Genomic DNA, 17622 nt, shown 5'->3' with positions numbered 1-17622 from the left:
TCCCACAAGTGCTCGATCAAGTCAACTTGACGTCTCTCGTGAACATATGAAGATTGCATTTCTTCATAACGATCAATCATGGGGTTGTTGAATCGACCATCCCGAACTAACGGTTCGGGCTCCATTGGTAGTCCATTTGGTCCCATCGGCCTTTCATATATTCTTGTCAACGCCGTGTTCATGGGATCGGGTTCAAACACCTCTGGAGCATCGTAGTCATACTCATCCTCCACAATCATGTTGTGGAGGATGATGCAAGTCATCATAATACTCCTCAGCACCTCCTCGCCTAGCATCCGAGCAGCACCCCTGATAATTGCCCAACGAGCTTGCAAGATACCGAAACACCTTTCCACGTCTTTCCTGTAACCTTCTTGAAAGGAAGCAAAGCTTCTTTCCTTCTCGGATTGGGGATTCGAAATTGTTTTCACGAATGTCGTCCACCTAGGATAAATTCCGTTGGCAAGGTAGTACGCACCAGAGTATACGGTATTGTTGATTTGGTACGTGACCTGGGGGGAATGACCTCGCAATACCTCGTCGAACACCGGGGATTGACCAAGGACATTGAGGTCATTCTGAGATCCGGCAACCCCAAAGAAGGCATGCCAAACCCAACAGTCGAATGAAGCTACGGCCTCCAAAATTATACTTTTTTGGCCCTTTCGATTCCCGTCCTCTCCTTGCCAAGCAGTAGGACAATTCTTCCACTGCCAGTGCATGCAATCAATGCTTCCAATCATGCCTGGAAAACCTCGAGCCTCTGCTTTTTGTAGCAGCCTTTGCAGGTCCCTCGGCGTGGGTTTGCGAAGGTACTCCCTCATGTACAAATTTTCCACTGCATCACAGAATCTCACCAAGCACTCTAGGATAGTTGATTTTCTCATCCTTGCAATCTCATCCACCTGCTCTGCAGATGCCCCATAAGCAAGCATCCGCAAAGCAGCTGTAAGTTTTTGCTCCGGGATAAGACCCAAAACTCCAACAGCATCATGCTTTTGAATGAAGTATGTGTCATAATTACAAATATCATGCATGATTTTTTGAAACAAATGTGGCTGCATTCTATATCTCTCTCGAAACTTATGACTAGGATATAACGAATTTGGGATAAAGTAATCCTCCAAGAGATTCTTACCCCGAGACTCTCTACGTCTGTCCACATTTGGGGCACGAGGACGACGGTGTTGCCTTGATTGATTAAGCATACACACCGCTACTGTAAGCATTTGTTCATCTTCTTCATCGGCGTCCCGATCTTCTTCAGCACTCTACGCCGTATTTCTTCCCTTTCTTTCTATTGCCTCTCTAACACCCTCCTCAAGTTTGACATTGAGAGTAGAATGTGTTTTGTAAAATCTGAGAAATGAAGGAATAGATAAGAGATGGTGTGAGAGGTATGAGTTGATGGTGTAGTTTTATAGAGGGATTCAGAAGATAGAGATGACACGTGGCACAATTTTAGAGGATGAAAATCTTATCTGAAATATGAGATTATAATTTTAAAAAATATCTGAAAAATCTTATCTGACAGAGATGACATGTGGCACAATTTTAGAGGGTGAAAATCTTATCTAAAATATGAGATTATAATTTTTTTTAAATATCTGAAAATCTTATCTGACATGGGACATGTGGCACAATTTTAGATGGTGAAAATGTTATCTGAAATCTGAGATTATAATTTTTTTTAATGAATATCCGAAAATTTTATATGGAATAAGACACGTGGTAATCGAGATTCTCATCCAAAAATCTTTTCTGAAAAATAATGGATACGTGACAACTAAAAATATTATCCGAAAATTTAATTACAAAAGATTATCAAAATTAATGGTTTAAAGTATAAAAAAATAGGAAATAAAGTACAATGAATAGTATTTGCCTTAGACTTGCCCTAGACTTAGCCATCATGGATGGAACCACAAATGGCAAAGATGCCACTATTCATGTGAATAGTGACAGCCCTTGCTTGCCCTTGTCTTAGACTTAACCCTTATGGGTGGAGTTGCTCTTAACTGAAAAAAAAATCAGACTTAAAAAAAATCCTTTAGGACAAACACGTACACACCCACCCACATGACTCTGACATGACATGAAATCTGCAGCTAATCTTGGGATTGTACCGGAAGTTGTGATTGTGAGAGATCCACCGACTTCCCTAAAACCCCCAAAAAACCCTCTCTCTGTATTTTTTTCAAATATTTATTTGTTTTGTATAAACAAAAAAAAAGAAAAGAAAAGAAAAGAAAAGAAAATACTACTGGGATTGGATTGGACAGTATTTAGGCAGTATCTGTCCCACTGAGATTGTTGAGCTACTTGCCATAAATAGATTACCCAATTTCACATGCTCTGTTCTCTACCCTCCGTCTCCCTTACACACATTCTTACATAAAAGGCCATTGAGCTTCATTCATAGCTAGCTAGCTCTCCGAAGAAGATGAAGCTGGCATGGCTGCTGTTTTCGCTGTTACTGAGCTTGACATTGTGGTCTGCAATGGCGACGGCAAGTAACGTCAGCTACGACAGTCGGTCTCTGATAATCGATGGCCAGCGGAAGCTACTCATTTCTGCTGCCATTCACTACCCTCGCAGTGTCCCTGGGGTAACTGTCTCTATCAAAAACCCACTTCATTTTACTCTTCCTTCTAGTTAACTAGCTAGCTAGAGATGGCTCTTTTATGTTCTGCATTTTCCTTGGCAATTTAATGGAGCCTAATTGTTTGATAGAAGACCTCTAAGCACATCTATTTAATTTTGTTTCATTATCTGATGGTTTTCCCCATTGTTTCCCTTTTTGTATTGCTTGTGCGTTGCATTTTTACTTGGTTCAAAACTTGAATGTGGTTTGTTTGTGTGTCTAGATGTGGCCGAATCTAGTTCAAACGGCCAAAGAAGGAGGGGTGGATGTGATTGAGACATATGTCTTTTGGAATGGTCATGAACCATCTCCAGGCAATGTGAGTGAAATTCCAAAAAGAAAAAGCTCTTTTATTTTTATTTTTATTTTTATTCTTGTGACGTATGGATTAAGAGGTACTTAATGTCTTAATTGGGATTTTCAGTATTATTTTGGGGGACGATATGATCTGGTGAAGTTTGTGAAGATCGTCGAGCAGGCTGGGATGTACTTGATTCTTCGAATTGGTCCATTTGTTGCCGCAGAATGGTACTTTGGGTATGCCATTCTATTTTGGATTGTAATATTGGTTTCTACAGTAGGAAAGTTTAATTTTGGCTCCTGTTGCATACATTTTTCTTTCTGCTACTTTTCTTACTTTAATTATTGTTTGAGAACTCCTAAGAAATATTTGTTTAATACAACAGAGGAGTACCTGTTTGGCTGCATTATGTGCCTGGCACTGTATTTCGAACTGAAAATGAGCCCTTTAAGGTATGGAAGTCAAATTGTTACTGCCTAGGGTAGAAATATTATCGATAATGTTCCAAGAATATTCATATTTTCTTATGATCTTGGGATAGAGATTGGATTTCATTCTTACTTTCATGTTGGCTTCAATCACCAAGCCATTGTGTTTCAATTTATGTAGAGGTGATTAAATGATTAAACCAATTTTCTTCATCCCCTCTATTGTCTCCTTCATGTATTTCTGTTTAGGTGCTACATCATAACTGTTTCCCATTTGAAATTAATTACTTTCCCCTCTCTAACTGATTATGCCTACTTCCTGGGGTTTCAGTATCATATGCAGAAGTTCACAGCATTCATAGTTAACCTTATGAAACAGGAGAAGCTTTTTGCCTCACAAGGAGGTCCCATTATCTTGGCACAGGCAAGTATCTTTTATTTCGGAAGCACTTACTTAGATGAAATTTTCGATATGCCTAATTTTTATTTTTATTTTTGGTTAAACCATTTAGTGATAGTTAATCAAATGTCCTGGTTTTGTGCAATTATACAGCATCATGCTAGGGTTACGTTTTGTCAATTAAACGTAGTTGTCTTATTGGTAAATACTTGGTTTCTAAATATTTATACTTCTTGAGAGATGAATACATTAGATAATTGTTTCTATTCCAAATCTTGCATTTCTACTCTGGCAAGCATACTAGAGATGTCAAAATAAAAAAGAAAATATGATTTGTGAACCTTGTTTTCTTCTACTAAAATGGGAGCTCTAGGTTCAGATTCATTCTGATTTTTATTTTGATTTACCTGGTGATCTTTCTATATAATTGTTTATTCTGATTTGCTTTCTTGGCTGGAAAGCTTTTGTATTTACGAGATTTTTGTTTAGCTAAGCTTGGTGACATTGGTTCCCCCTTAATCACATTGTGGGATTGGAATTCGTTTTCGATTTTTAGTACAGATCATTGTTTTGGTTTTTCTATTACACAATTTTGTTAACAATTTAAAGGATGAGGTACATGAAATCCATCCATTCTCAACAGAATTGATGAAATTGTTAGTGTCCCTAGATTTTGAATCTTATTATCGCAATAAGATTTAAGTTTGCTTACATTATTGTTAATGCAAGTGATAATGTTTATATGTAAAGGAGTTTGGTTTTTGAAATTAAATTTCCGAGTTAAAAAGGATATTGGTATGTGAAAGTAAATTTCGAAGACACATCTTGCTAATGTAGTAGACTTACTTATCAGTTTTAAATTATAATAAATTGATATGAGAAAATTTCTGTAGTTTCTGATTCTAGAGAGCCGTATGTTCTGTTAATTTTTTGTTCTTTGGTTTGATTTCACTTATAATTGTCTTCTTCCAAAACTGAAAATTTCTTTTTTTCGATCAAGTAAATCAATTGAAGGGTTTGGGAATTTTGTCTAGGTTTTAGTTTTGAATTTTTCTTGTTAGGAAAGGAAAGAAAAGAACAGAAAAATGGTTTTCAGACTCTTTTACTCGGTTTTTTCGTTAATGTACATTTTTGTAACAGATGTTAAGCTTTGCTCAACATAATTCTTTTGCTGCAGATAGAAAATGAGTATGGATACTATGAAAAAGATTATGGAGAAGGGGGTAAACAATATGCCATGTGGGCTGCTAGCATGGCTGTTTCTCAGAATGCAGGCGTGCCTTGGATCATGTGCCAACAATTTGATGCTCCAGAGTCTGTGGTAAGGTCACTTGAAAGGTTTTTGATCTTAGCTTAGAGAAGTACTGCTTAGTGTTGATTTACAATTATTAATTTATTATATATAATTTACAGAATCCAGATTCTGCCTATTTATGACTGAAACAATATAAAAAAGTTTTGGCTTTTGACTTCTGGAATTGGGAGAGTATCTGCACATGTATAGTTGAACAATATTATTGTTATAATGAGTTGGTCAGATTAAAACTTTTAATTTTACATTGTTCTTCAAGCTTCTGTACTTCAATTAACTAAAATGAAGTATTCTTTTATGTCAAAACAATTTAAGATTTAAAAATGTGCGTTTGTTCACCTTGTCTTTTACTGACATGATTTTTTTAGGCATGTTTTCTGTATCATACAATAGAAAAATAAGGTTGAAGGAATTTCTCCTTGTAGTTTCTCATATATATATATATATATATAAACCCTAAACCTTATTTGAGGGACACCCTTGTAGGGCCCCCCATACCATAAATTTTATTTCATTAATCCAGACCGTCTATTTTGTAGATATTCATTCGAAGATCATTTCTGCAAAAAATCACTTGAATCCGATATCATTTGACTACTCAATTAAATTATTGAAATTTTAGTACTTTTTTGAAGCACCGTTTTCATTGATTTTCTAAGACACAATTAGATGTCTAAATGGTTTCGATTTGTCTAATTTTTGGCAACGATGATCTATGAATGAAGACTTAAAAATTAGATGGTTTTGATTGTTGGAAAAAAATTTCGTAGGGTACCCTAAAGGGCGTCCCTCAAATAAAATTATTTAAGGGATCCCATATATATATATAAACCCATTATAATCACAGGCGGATTTAAGCAGTTACTGATTTATTGACTGGATTGTTATGGTTTACTCAAGGGTGTCTTGACTCTCTCTCTCTCTCTCTCTCTCTCTCTGTGTTGCACAAGTAATTCAGGAGTTCAGATTTCATTATTTCTTCTTCGAATGGTCATGTGATATGAAAGTCATGGTATCACTGTATCTGTGCACATTTTTTATATGACTTGTGTATTGAATTCTCGTTTGATTTATGTATGGACTAATACCTTAAAATTATATAAGATTTGGATGTTTGGGAATTTTAGCATTCTACGAAAAGTATGACATCCCAATCCTTGTTTCTTTTGCAGATAAATACTTGTAACTCCTTCTACTGTGATCAATTTACACCTATCTATCCGAACAAACCTAAAATTTGGACAGAGAATTGGCCTGGCTGGTAATGTAGTATTGCACCTTTGTCTCTCCGTTCCTATTTCATTTCTATTAATCTTTTTGTTATGATATCATCATCATTAGCCATCTTCATGAAAGTGTGGTGCTATGAAAATCAAATACTTTTGTTAGGCCAGCTCCCATCCAAATTTTTTTGTATGGTATCTATTAACATATTCAAGACAAAAGTGTCTATTTATTTTTCGGGAATGAACCATTTTCAATATATTCTTCTTTCAAGAGGTGTTATATAATTTTATAGAAAATATATTTGAATTAGGTAAGTTTACAAACTAACACCTAATATATGCAAATGATACACAACTAAAATCACTGACAGACAGTTTAACAGACCTCTGAAAACTTGATAGTCTATGGCAAATGAGTTCAGAACGAGTTGAGGGTAGAACATCCAACCAAAAACCAATTAGGACAGAATGAGTGGAAAGGAATATCATATATTCTGATACAAGGCTTAGAATTTGGGATGTGAAATTTTATATTCTCAAAACACACCCTCACATGTAGACATATTGAGCAAAAAGATGTGGATCAATGATGTTAGATGGCGTGGAGCATGTATTGCCAAATTGGCTTGACATGAGGATGAATTCCACACTCTAGTACCAAGTTCAAGTTAGAGCATCCAAGTCAAAACCAGTTGGCAATGAGTGTAGAAGTCAAAGGTATTAGATATTGTGATGTGGGTGTTATTTTCTAAATTTATGTCCTCAAAAACAAAAAACACAATAGCTAAAAGTGTTCCTTGGTGAGGAGGAGTTTTTATAGGATAGGGTGTGCGGTTTTGGGCTTATTTGTGGGTGTTTGTAGCATTGGAGTTTAAGGAGCTATCTTTCTCTGTTATTGTATTAGATCGGGAAGCAGATTTTATCTAGTTTTCTGGAATGAGGTGGTTGTCTTGACTTAACTTCTTTAGGATAGGGTCGCTGATTTAGGTCCTTGTTTAGTTTTTTTCCGGAGGCTTCTTGTTTACTAATCGTACAGTTTTATTTATTTATATTTTCCTGAGAATCTTCAAGTGCAGTGGTCTGATCAACATAGGAAACAAACTGAACATGGAGGCTTCTATATATCACAAGCTTCAATAAAAAACGATAATGGAGTTGAATATATTTGGTGCAAGCATGAAACTAAATTGAAGCAATGTAAATGGCACTAAGGTTGTCACAGTAGAGCATGATAGGCGTTGAACCGCACAATGTGCCATTCATGTGTTGTTGCAATGTCTTGAGATACACCCATATCCAAGAACCTGCATCTGAGCACCTAGGGTGTGTGCCTACACCTTGGACTACACATCATGCCTTGCTTCCTTTAGCACCCTATAGGGTGACTTCCAACGGAATTATGTAGTGTGCTTCATCCTGTTTGCTCCACCGTAAGTCGCACGTGGTTTCCAGCTACCTTGTGCAACAAATAGAATGACTTCAATCTCTGATTTTTATTTATTTTATCTTTTAGTGTCTTATGGGTTCTTTAGGCGTTGTTTGGCTTTATTATTTTAATATGGTTTTAAGGAGTTTATGAGAAAGATATAGGATTTAGGGTGTGAAGGTTTTTTCCATTAAGGATACATTGGTGAATATTCAGTCGGCAATTGAGGTACAGTGGGCCTAACTGCAACTGAGTTAAAATGGATTGTTACAGTCCTGTAACTGCCTCTGAGTAATATATCATGGGGGATTAGAATACAAAGTATGGGTGCATGCTTCTGGATAAGAAATATATATAAGCATTGGGGACCTATGACTAGGTGCCTCATAATTTAGTTCTGCTGTCTTATCTTGTAACAGTACTCTCTTTCTTTCCATATTCTGATTCTTTCTGAATCAAAATTTCCTCTTAACTTATGTGGTTGGCTCAATCTCCCATTTATTTCAGGTTTCAAACATTTGGCGCCAGAAATCCTCACAGGCCAGCTGAAGATATTGCTTATTCTGTAGCTCGCTTTTTCCAAAAAGGAGGCAGTGTTCAAAATTACTACATGGTACTTCATTAATTCTGTGACAAAATTTTTCATGTATGTTATGTAACTTTGCCATTAGTTTTTTCCTCTGGTTCTTTTTTTGTTTTGTTTTGTTTTGTTTTTTGTTTCCATGTGGATAAATTTTGTCATTCACTATTTCTCTATTGTTGGCGGCATTACATTTGTTAACATAATTATCATAGTTGTTACTTTTTTCTTTTGTGGTTTAGTATCATGGAGGAACCAATTTTGGTCGCACTTCAGGAGGACCATTCATTACCACGAGTTATGACTATGAGGCACCAATTGATGAATATGGTTAGCTATTGTGATGCCTCAAAATTTATTTATTTTTTCAACTTTTATATATCCAATCTGTATATGAATATACCCAACATTTGTGATACTAACTTCTATTGTACTTATTGTTTTCATTTCGTTTACAGGATTACCTAGGCTTCCAAAATGGGGCCACCTTAAGCAACTTCACAGAGCCATTAAGTTATGTGAGCATATCATGCTCAATAGTGAGCGAATTAATGTTTCACTGGGTCCTTCCCAAGAGGTATATTTTCTGACAGTATTCGTCTTTGTCATTGCTAGATATTAATGTTTTGTTTTTGCCCTAGATATAGTTATCAAAGGAAACTAGTTTAAAGCTTGGTATTTGGCCGACTTCGTCTTCAAGATCCTTGAATGTGTTCTAATTAATTTGATATGCTGGTAGTACTTGTACATGAACTGCTATGCGGTTCTTGTTAGTGGATGTGTTAAATTCAATTTTAGCTGTACAATCATATTCTCCGCTGCTTATGAAAAAGGAAGCTTTTGTGTTCAAGATTGACTTGGAGAAAGCCTACGGCCACATGGAGTGGAATTTCCTTGATTTTGTGTTGGAGAAGAAGGGCTTTAAAACTAAATGTAGGCGATGGATCAGTGTGCGCTTGCACTTAGTCCATCTTTCCATTTTAATTAGTGCGAGACCTAATGGAAAATTTGGTGCCTCAAGAGGGATTAGCAAGCAGATCTGCTATCTCCTTTTTTATTGGTGTTGATAACTCATGTGTTAAGTAGAGTAGTCTAGAAAGCATTTCAAAATCAGTTAGTTTTGGGATGGGAGATGGGAAGAGATAGACTGGAAATTTCACATCTAAAATTGGTGGATGATACAGTATTTTTCCTATCTGATGATGAACAGAAATGGAGGAGCATGCTATCTTTGCTGGTTTTTTCTTTTTTGTACACTATGACTTGAAAATTAACAAGTCAAAATGTTTGTTGTTGGATTTTAACACAAAGGATAGCAAAGTTCAGAGGTTGGCAGAGTTGTGGGGTTGTGGATTAGGATTGTGGACTTTAAAATATTTGGGCCTACCAATGGGGAGTAATCTGAGAAGTGCTAGCTTCTGAAACCTGGCATTAGAGAAGGTTGAGAGGCACTTGCAGGGTTGGCAAAAAGCTTTCTTGTCAAGAGGGGGACGTTTAACTTTAATGCAATCGGTATTGGGTAGCTTGCTGACTTATGATGTTTCTCTATTTACGGCTCCTTGTGGTATTGTTAGGAAATTGGGAGGAAGAATGTGTAACTTTTTGCGGGCAGGTGCAGGGGAAGGAAAAAGGGACAGCTTGATTAACTGTGGTTTCTTATTGTAGATCTAGTTCTCTGTATTAATGTTCTTTTCTTTTATGCTCTTGGTGGATTATTTGTGCACTTTATTGTACAGTCTTTCTTATGAAATAAAATTTCATATTTTTGTTTCCGCTGCTTATACGTTTTAGCTCATGTTGTAGTATTTAGTTTTCTGTATTAGTGTTCTTTTCTTTTATGCTGTTGAGGGATTACTTGTGCACTTTAATGCAGTCTTTCTTATCAAATAAAATTATATATATATATATATATTTTAAATGTCCACTGCTTATACTTTTTAGTTCATGTTGTAATATTCGGTTCTGCTAATTTGTGCTTCTAATATTTTCACCAAATTAAAACTTCCTTTTAATCTATTTCACAACTAGGGAAATATTACTGAACAGTGCCCTGCATTGTAGGCTGATGTGTATACTGACTCTTCTGGAGCGTGTGCTGCCTTTATAGCTAACATGGACGACAAAAATGACAAGACAGTAAAATTTCGAAATGTGTCATATCATCTGCCAGCGTGGTCAGTTAGCATTCTGCCTGACTGCAAAAATGCAGTATTTAATACCGCAAAGGTAAAAATTCAGTTCTGTGATGCCTGCGTACTCTCATTTCCAACAAGATATACTTTCAATTGTTAATATGTTTATCTTATCTTGTATGCTGAATACATGCATAAATGTGTATATAGATATGTTCTGCTTCTTACATAGGATCCCGTTCAAACTACGATTCAGGGTAGTATCAATTTGATTTTCAGTTCAAGATTAAATTTTCCAACAGGTTGGATACCAGAGCTCTGTAGTTGAAATGCTACCTGAGAGTTTGCAGCCATCAGTGGGATCACCTGACAAAAGCTTTAAAGGTCTCAAATGGGATGTATTTGTGGAGAAACCTGGAATTTGGGGTGAAGCTGACTTCGTTAAAAAGGGCTTGGTGGATCACATCAACACCACAAAATTTACCACCGACTATCTATGGTACACAACAAGGTTCGTCTTTGCTTATTATGAAATATAACAGCATGCTTTTACCATTTGCCATGTCATTTTTATCAAGGATTTGGTAGCCACTTAGGCCTTTTATTGCTAAGTCAAGAGCGTGCTTGGAGGCAATAAATAGTCGGGATTGGGATACTAGGACCCCAAGTGACATTGACTTTTTGGGCCATTAAAAGTTGGAAGGTACTATTTACACCCAAGATCATTACACCCATCTCCAAAAAACAAGTTTCAAACTTCCCAACCATTTTTCGTTTGAATTTTTAAAACTTTAAAAAACTAAACCCTTAATTGAAATGCTCTTAAATTTGAAAATGAAAAAATAATCCTGTGTAATTTGTGTTATGTTTTGAAAGGTGTATCTCGGATGTGATGGAAATTAGTCCATTTCATTTGTGTTTTTCTTCTTTTTTCAATAATAAAGCTTTGTTTTTCTTCTTTTTAAATGAAACTCTTATTTAAACTCCCTCTTCCTCTACAAATCAAGGTCTAAAGCTTCCTTCTAGTGCACTTAGACTTTATAAGAGTCTTGGATCCTTCGATTTAGGTTTTCAAATGGTCTGCAGTGCATAAAAATAGAAAATGAGTACTAAATGCATTTTGTTCTTTGATAAAATCTTAAAACCCTAAAATTTGCTAAATATTTACACTACATTAGAGTCTTATATCCCTTGATTTGGTTTTTCAAATGGTCTCCAATGCATAAAGATAGAAAATTGGTATCCAATGGATAAAAATAGAAAATTGGTACCAAATTCATTTGTTCTTTGGTACATCTTAAAACCTAAATTTTGCTATTTTTCCTGAACTTTTAGTTATTAGAAAGCTCCTCTGCTGCTGCTCTATAATTTTTTCTATTATATATCGATAATTGCTCCATTTTATATGCATTTTTATTATAGGAAAAATTCGTATAATTGTTTTAGTAGTATCTTTGGAGATTCCTTTTCTACTTAAGCCAATGTGCACATAGGATGTAACAGATATGTAAAATAGATGAAATGTGCATTGTAGAGCTGAATCAAGTAATTTCTATGACTCATAGCGTTCTTTAATCGCAGCATATTTGTTGGTGAAACTGAAGTGTTTCTAAAGAATGGTAGCTCGCCAATTCTTCTAATTGAATCAAAAGGTCATGCCCTCCATGCATTTGTGAATCAAGAACTCCAAGGTTATTATTCTGATCTAAAAGTTTTATGGTCAGTATTCAAAAGGGAAACTTGCATGCACTTCTTTTTCTGTTAAAATGAGTCATGTTTCTGTAGTGACTGTTATCCATTGAGAATATTAGACCCCACATCAGTTCTAATCCCATGATATATAAGATCCTGGGCCTCTCCACTTGTAGCCAATTTGTGCTGGATTGGATCCTCTTACTTCAACCGGGTGTCATAGCAGGAGACCCTGACTTTGAATCCCTGCAATTGCATCCTCAAATGTGAGGGGGAGTGTTAAAATACAAAGTAGTAGTTGGCCCACATTCTTACAGGTTTAAGATTTTGGGAATAGTATACAACTCATTTTTTTTTTAATAGATAGCTCATGCTAATAATTGTCATATATGCTTGATCTTCAGCTAGTGCATCTGGAAATGGCACACACCCACCCTTCAAATTAAAAACTCCTATCTCTCTGAAGGCAGGAAAGAATGAAATTGCTCTGCTAAGCATGACAGTTGGTTTGCAGGTATGTTTGTCTTCTGTCATGCCTAATTGCCATGATTATTTACTGTTAACTTTCAGTTGAGACTAGTGTCAACCACTTCATCTGATGCACAATGGAAAAACAACTATGAGTCTGTCTATGAGTCAGGGTTTTATACTCTGCCAATTCAAAAAATTTGGAAATGTTGGATTCCATTTAGTTATGATTTTTTAAATCCATTCTCCCATCCATTCTTTCAAATCTATTTTCTTATGTATTCATAATTCACTGTTACCCTAACCTATACTACCACTTTAGTTAATTTTAAATGAGAAGACATTCTGGGTGCTTTCGTTTGTCCTCTTTGTTTATATCTATTATTACTAGTGAGATGATTCAGATTTGCAGTATTTCTACAGCCAGTGATCATTGTGTTGGGGGAATGATCACAAAACTGAAGAATAGGATGGAAATATAAAGTAAGGCAGGGAGTGTTTGTAAAACAGAGAATTATACAAACTGATTTTATTAACTTCTTCAATATAACAGCAGCCCATAACATTGGCTATTTATAATTACATTTACACCTTTACATAATAAGACACAACTCTTGAATTAATTCCAAGAGATACAGATGCAACTTTTGATATCTAAAAGATACAACTTCTCATATAGTCAAGAGATACAACTCTTCATAAGAAACCTCTAAGAAAAGATACAACTAAGATGCAAAACTTTTAACACTTTGATCACTTAGTCAGAAAGAAAAAGAACGAAAAACAAAAGTAGGTAATAAACTTCATAAATTTTGTTGTAGTTTCTTTTGGTGCCAAGTACCCTTTCAGACATTCAGTAGCAACTCTTTATATAATCCATGCTTTTCTTCTTCCCTAATTCAGAAGTGTAATATTTGAATATATATCTGCAGAACTCTGGTTAGTTTTTTTGAATAAATATGGGGATCTTCTAAAGAGGGAGTCCACGTGTTGGAGCCCATCCTGTAATTTAGTTTATCTTAAAGGGAAACCTAAAGGAGAAAAGACGGTTGATACGTTTGACCACATTGATGGGTCGGCCTCCACAATGTGGTCTTTTTCTCCGAAAGAACATCATTAGAGATTTTCCCTATTCATACATACGTGTGTACATATATATATGTTATATTGAATATAGCTGGCTCATTATCAGTCATCTTTGTATATTGTTCACTTTTAATTCTACAATTTCAACATCTTATTAATTATTTGTTTTTGCTCTTAGAATGCAGGATCATTTTATGAATGGGTAGGGGCAGGGCTAACTAGTGTCAACATTACAGGGTTCAACAATGGGACAATAGATTTGTCTGCGTATAATTGGACCTACAAGGTATTTTGTCCCTTTCTATCAGTTTATTTTCCTTCTCGCTTTTCTTTAGCTGATGAAAACAAGAAACATAAAAACTGAGCAGAATGCCAACCGCAACCAGTTGATTTCTTACACGGGTGTTTGTACCCAACTTTGCACTGTGGCCGAAATAGGCGGTCTAGAATATTCCAAGGAAAATCCTTGTGCATACCAAGGAGAGGTCTGCAAGGAAAAGGGAAAGTATTTTCAAAGGTCAACTTAGATGCCAAGATAGCACATCAAGGTTGGGCCACTAGTGGCCCAGATTATAGATATAGCATGTGTGCAATTGATTTCCTTTCATCAGATTTTTGCTTTGTAATTTCCTACTGATTCTCTCAATTTCAAGGCAATTTCTTTATTTTTGTCATATTGTGATTTAAGCTTTCTAGATCAAAAAGATTTGAAGTCCTTGATCAATTAACGAGTAGAAAAGAACTTATGCCAAGCCAGTTCCCCACTTGGTTTTCAATCGTTTGGTCCAAAGTGACATTTATTGGTGCACATTTCCTCATTCTACCAAACTTTTCTAGTTTGGTGCTGGCATGGTCGCGTATTTAATCACTTGGCCTGATTTGGTGTAAAGAACGGTTTTAAATGTGGTTAACTTTGAGTTGCAAACTTTTTCTAAAGAATGTAGCCTGCCTTTTGAGAATCTGTATTGAAAGTGTATTTCAGCTTTCATTTTTTTAAACTGACTTACGTGTAATTTCTTTTTTCTATTCCCAGATTGGATTGCAAGGAGAACACCTAGGACTTTACAAGGGAGACGGTTTAGGTAAAGCAAATTGGGTTTCGACCTCAGAACCACCAAGGAAACAACCTTTGACGTGGTATAAGGTGAAGACTTGGATAACCTGACTTTTCATATGCTTGACAAATAAGCCCTTGCTTTATTTAAGAACAGCTGGTTAAGGGCGGTAATAGAGAATTTACTTGGAATATTGTAGGTTATTGTGGACCCTCCGCCAGGTGATGAACCTATTGGGCTCGATATGATTGACATGGGAAAAGGTCTAGCTTGGTTAAATGGAGAAGAAATTGGAAGATACTGGCCTAGGAAGAGCCCTACTCATGGATGTGTTAAAGAATGCAATTACAGAGGCAAATTTGATCCAGACAAATGCAACACAGGATGTGGAGGACCAACACAAAGATGGTAAAACAAGGGAAAAAAGTTCAATGCACTTTTTTATTTTTGAAATAAACTTAGAAGCCAATTGTCTTCTGCTTCTTTCCTTTTAATTGCTGCCTGAAAATTTTTGGACCGGACAACCATGAATAAGTTTCATCACCAGTTGTCAAAATCTTAAAATGGAAAAAAACAAAAACGAGTTTTACACTGTTGTCAGGATGCAGTGACGATGAGATCAGTCCCAAGTCTGTATAGTGTTCAAATAACTGCTGGCCCGTCAAGAATGTTAAAGCAATCAAGCACAGGCGTGCATTCACACACACATGCATGTACACTCACATTCTTTCTAGAAAGGCACACACTTGCAAAAAGACAAAACACTAGTGTCTTAGCATAAGAAACTTTACTTCGATTTGTGGATACAATCTCAAACAATATGAGTAACATGCTTTTCTTCCCTCTAATGATTACTGATTTTTCTGGTATTCTTTTATGCTATCAAATTCGTAGGACTTTCTTTTACTATAATAGATTTACATCTTCCTGGAGCTCAGTTTTTTTTTCTTCTAAAATTCACGAGGCGAAACTGCATGACAGAAAAATGCAGCTCTATTGTTTGTGTCCAACAAAAAAGTAACGTCTTTCTGTCTGGCGCAGGTACCATGTTCCACGGTCTTGGTTCAAGCAATCTGGAAATGTGCTGGTGATATTCGAGGAGAAAGGTGGAGATCCACTGAAAATTAAATTCTCGAGACGGAAGATCACAGGTTTATGTGCCATTGTTGCAGAGAATTACCCCTCTATTGACCTTGAATCTTGGCACGAGGGAAATGGAAGTAACAATACCATTGCAACAGTCCATTTGAGGTGCCCTGAGGGGACACATATTTCAACTGTAAACTTTGCCAGCTTCGGGAATCCTACAGGCTCCTGTGGATCGTACACCCAGGGTAACTGTCATGATCCTAACTCCACTTCTGTGGTTGAAAAGGTAAGCACCTCCAAACTCCCCTGTATTTGAATCAACTAAATTTATAGTGAGCTTGTCAGCAGCCAGCTTGATTACATTTTTGGGCACCATTTGAATTCAAAGCTTGTCAGCAGCAGGCTAAATTTAAGGTGAAATGTTAAGATGTAAACTCAAAATGTAGAATTTCTCACAGAAGTGTCATGGCTCATGATCAAATTTTTGGGGAGATATATGTTTCCAGTGTTGAAAAAGCCTCGGCTTCAGTGACTTGATCCTGTGATTTAGCCACTTCTGCTCTAGCGAAAGTCTTCTTCAAACTGTCATCAGATCCAAAAACCTCGTGCCTTGCACTAGCATAAATTTCCAGCTTTAGCTAGTCATGTGCATAAACCACACCATCATCTCATAGAATTGAAATATTTCCATTTTAATTATATTCTCAGTTTCCCAAGATGCTTTCTACTTATTGCAGGTATGCTTAAATCAAAACAAATGTGCCATAGAATTAACAGAAGAGAAGTTTAATGAGGATTTGTGTCCCAGTGTATCTAAGAAGCTTGCTGTTGAAGTAGTGTGCAGCTGAAATGTTGGTTTTTATTGAAGAGCAGTTTCAGTATGGACGGCCTGCTTCACTGAATACAAGAGAAGGGTACCTACCTTTATTTGTTTCTCTATCTGCTTGTTATAGAAGAATGTAGCGGGAAGATGTTTATCTAAAGAGGTGTTGTCTGCTATGTGGCTTGCCCTATTGGAAGATGTTTATTTATTATTTGTTTTACTTAATTAATTTTTCATTTTTACTTCTTTTAAAGCCATTGAAAGCTATATATATATATATATATATGGGAGTGGATCCGTGATACCATGTTTTTGACACAAATTTTGACACAAGTTTTAAACCCACTATTAATGGATTTGATTAAACAAATTAATTGTTTTATTCTTTAAATAAGCATTTATAGAAAATAAATTTTAATTGACTTTTGCATTTCCTCACTCATCATTTAATTAAGTTTTGCTAGCTTATTGACACAAGGCACGTCTTCTCTTCTTCGTGCCTTGTCATTAACACCATCTCCCTTCTTGCTTTTTCAGTAACCCTGAAATCACAAACTAGCCATCCATTTTCAGCAAACCGTTCCATCTAAATAACAAACTAGAATTAAGATTAATATTGATAAATCATTGTTTAATAATCTACACAACAAGTTGCAAAGTGGAACACATTAATCTAGCCAACTTGTGGGCGTTGGAGAGAAACTGGGTCTTTGTGTTTGTAATATCATGTTTTTGATTAGTTTTCATTCTCTTCATTTCCTATTTGGCTCTTGCCATTCGTCCCTCTGCGCAGGGGCGGAGCCACTCTGGGACCAGTGTGGTCCCGGACCCCCACTTAAGTGTTTTTTTAATATTTTAAAAGTAATATATTGTTATGTATTTTTATACAAATACTTTATTTTTGATATGTGCCAATATGTGTTGTGGCGGATCTATTAAGGCACAATGAGGTGCTTCAAA

At 35.9% G+C, this 17622-nt stretch overlaps 1 protein-coding gene across 1 annotated transcript; it reads left to right on the top strand.

Annotated features, from left to right (window-relative positions):
* Positions 1–2241: 2241 nt before the first annotated feature.
* On the top strand, positions 2242–16908 carry LOC117623952 (beta-galactosidase 10). Its single transcript, XM_034355017.1, has 19 exons — positions 2242–2608; positions 2868–2963; positions 3069–3181; positions 3331–3397; positions 3705–3797; positions 4951–5094; positions 6258–6346; positions 8245–8350; positions 8560–8647; positions 8776–8894; positions 10379–10543; positions 10752–10960; positions 12031–12140; positions 12546–12655; positions 13874–13981; positions 14729–14839; positions 14950–15158; positions 15792–16125; positions 16577–16908. Exons 1-19 carry the CDS (start codon positions 2444–2446, stop codon positions 16685–16687), a joined length of 2547 nt encoding a protein of 848 aa, XP_034210908.1. The 5' UTR covers positions 2242–2443; the 3' UTR covers positions 16688–16908.
* Positions 16909–17622: the final 714 nt, after the last annotated feature.

This window comes from Prunus dulcis, chromosome 4 (assembly GCF_902201215.1).
Source record: "Prunus dulcis chromosome 4, ALMONDv2, whole genome shotgun sequence".
In the NCBI taxonomy this organism is placed as follows: Eukaryota; Viridiplantae; Streptophyta; class Magnoliopsida; order Rosales; family Rosaceae; genus Prunus; species Prunus dulcis.
Note: the sequence above shows the minus strand (reverse complement) of the source record. Positions and strands in the feature narration are given on the sequence as shown.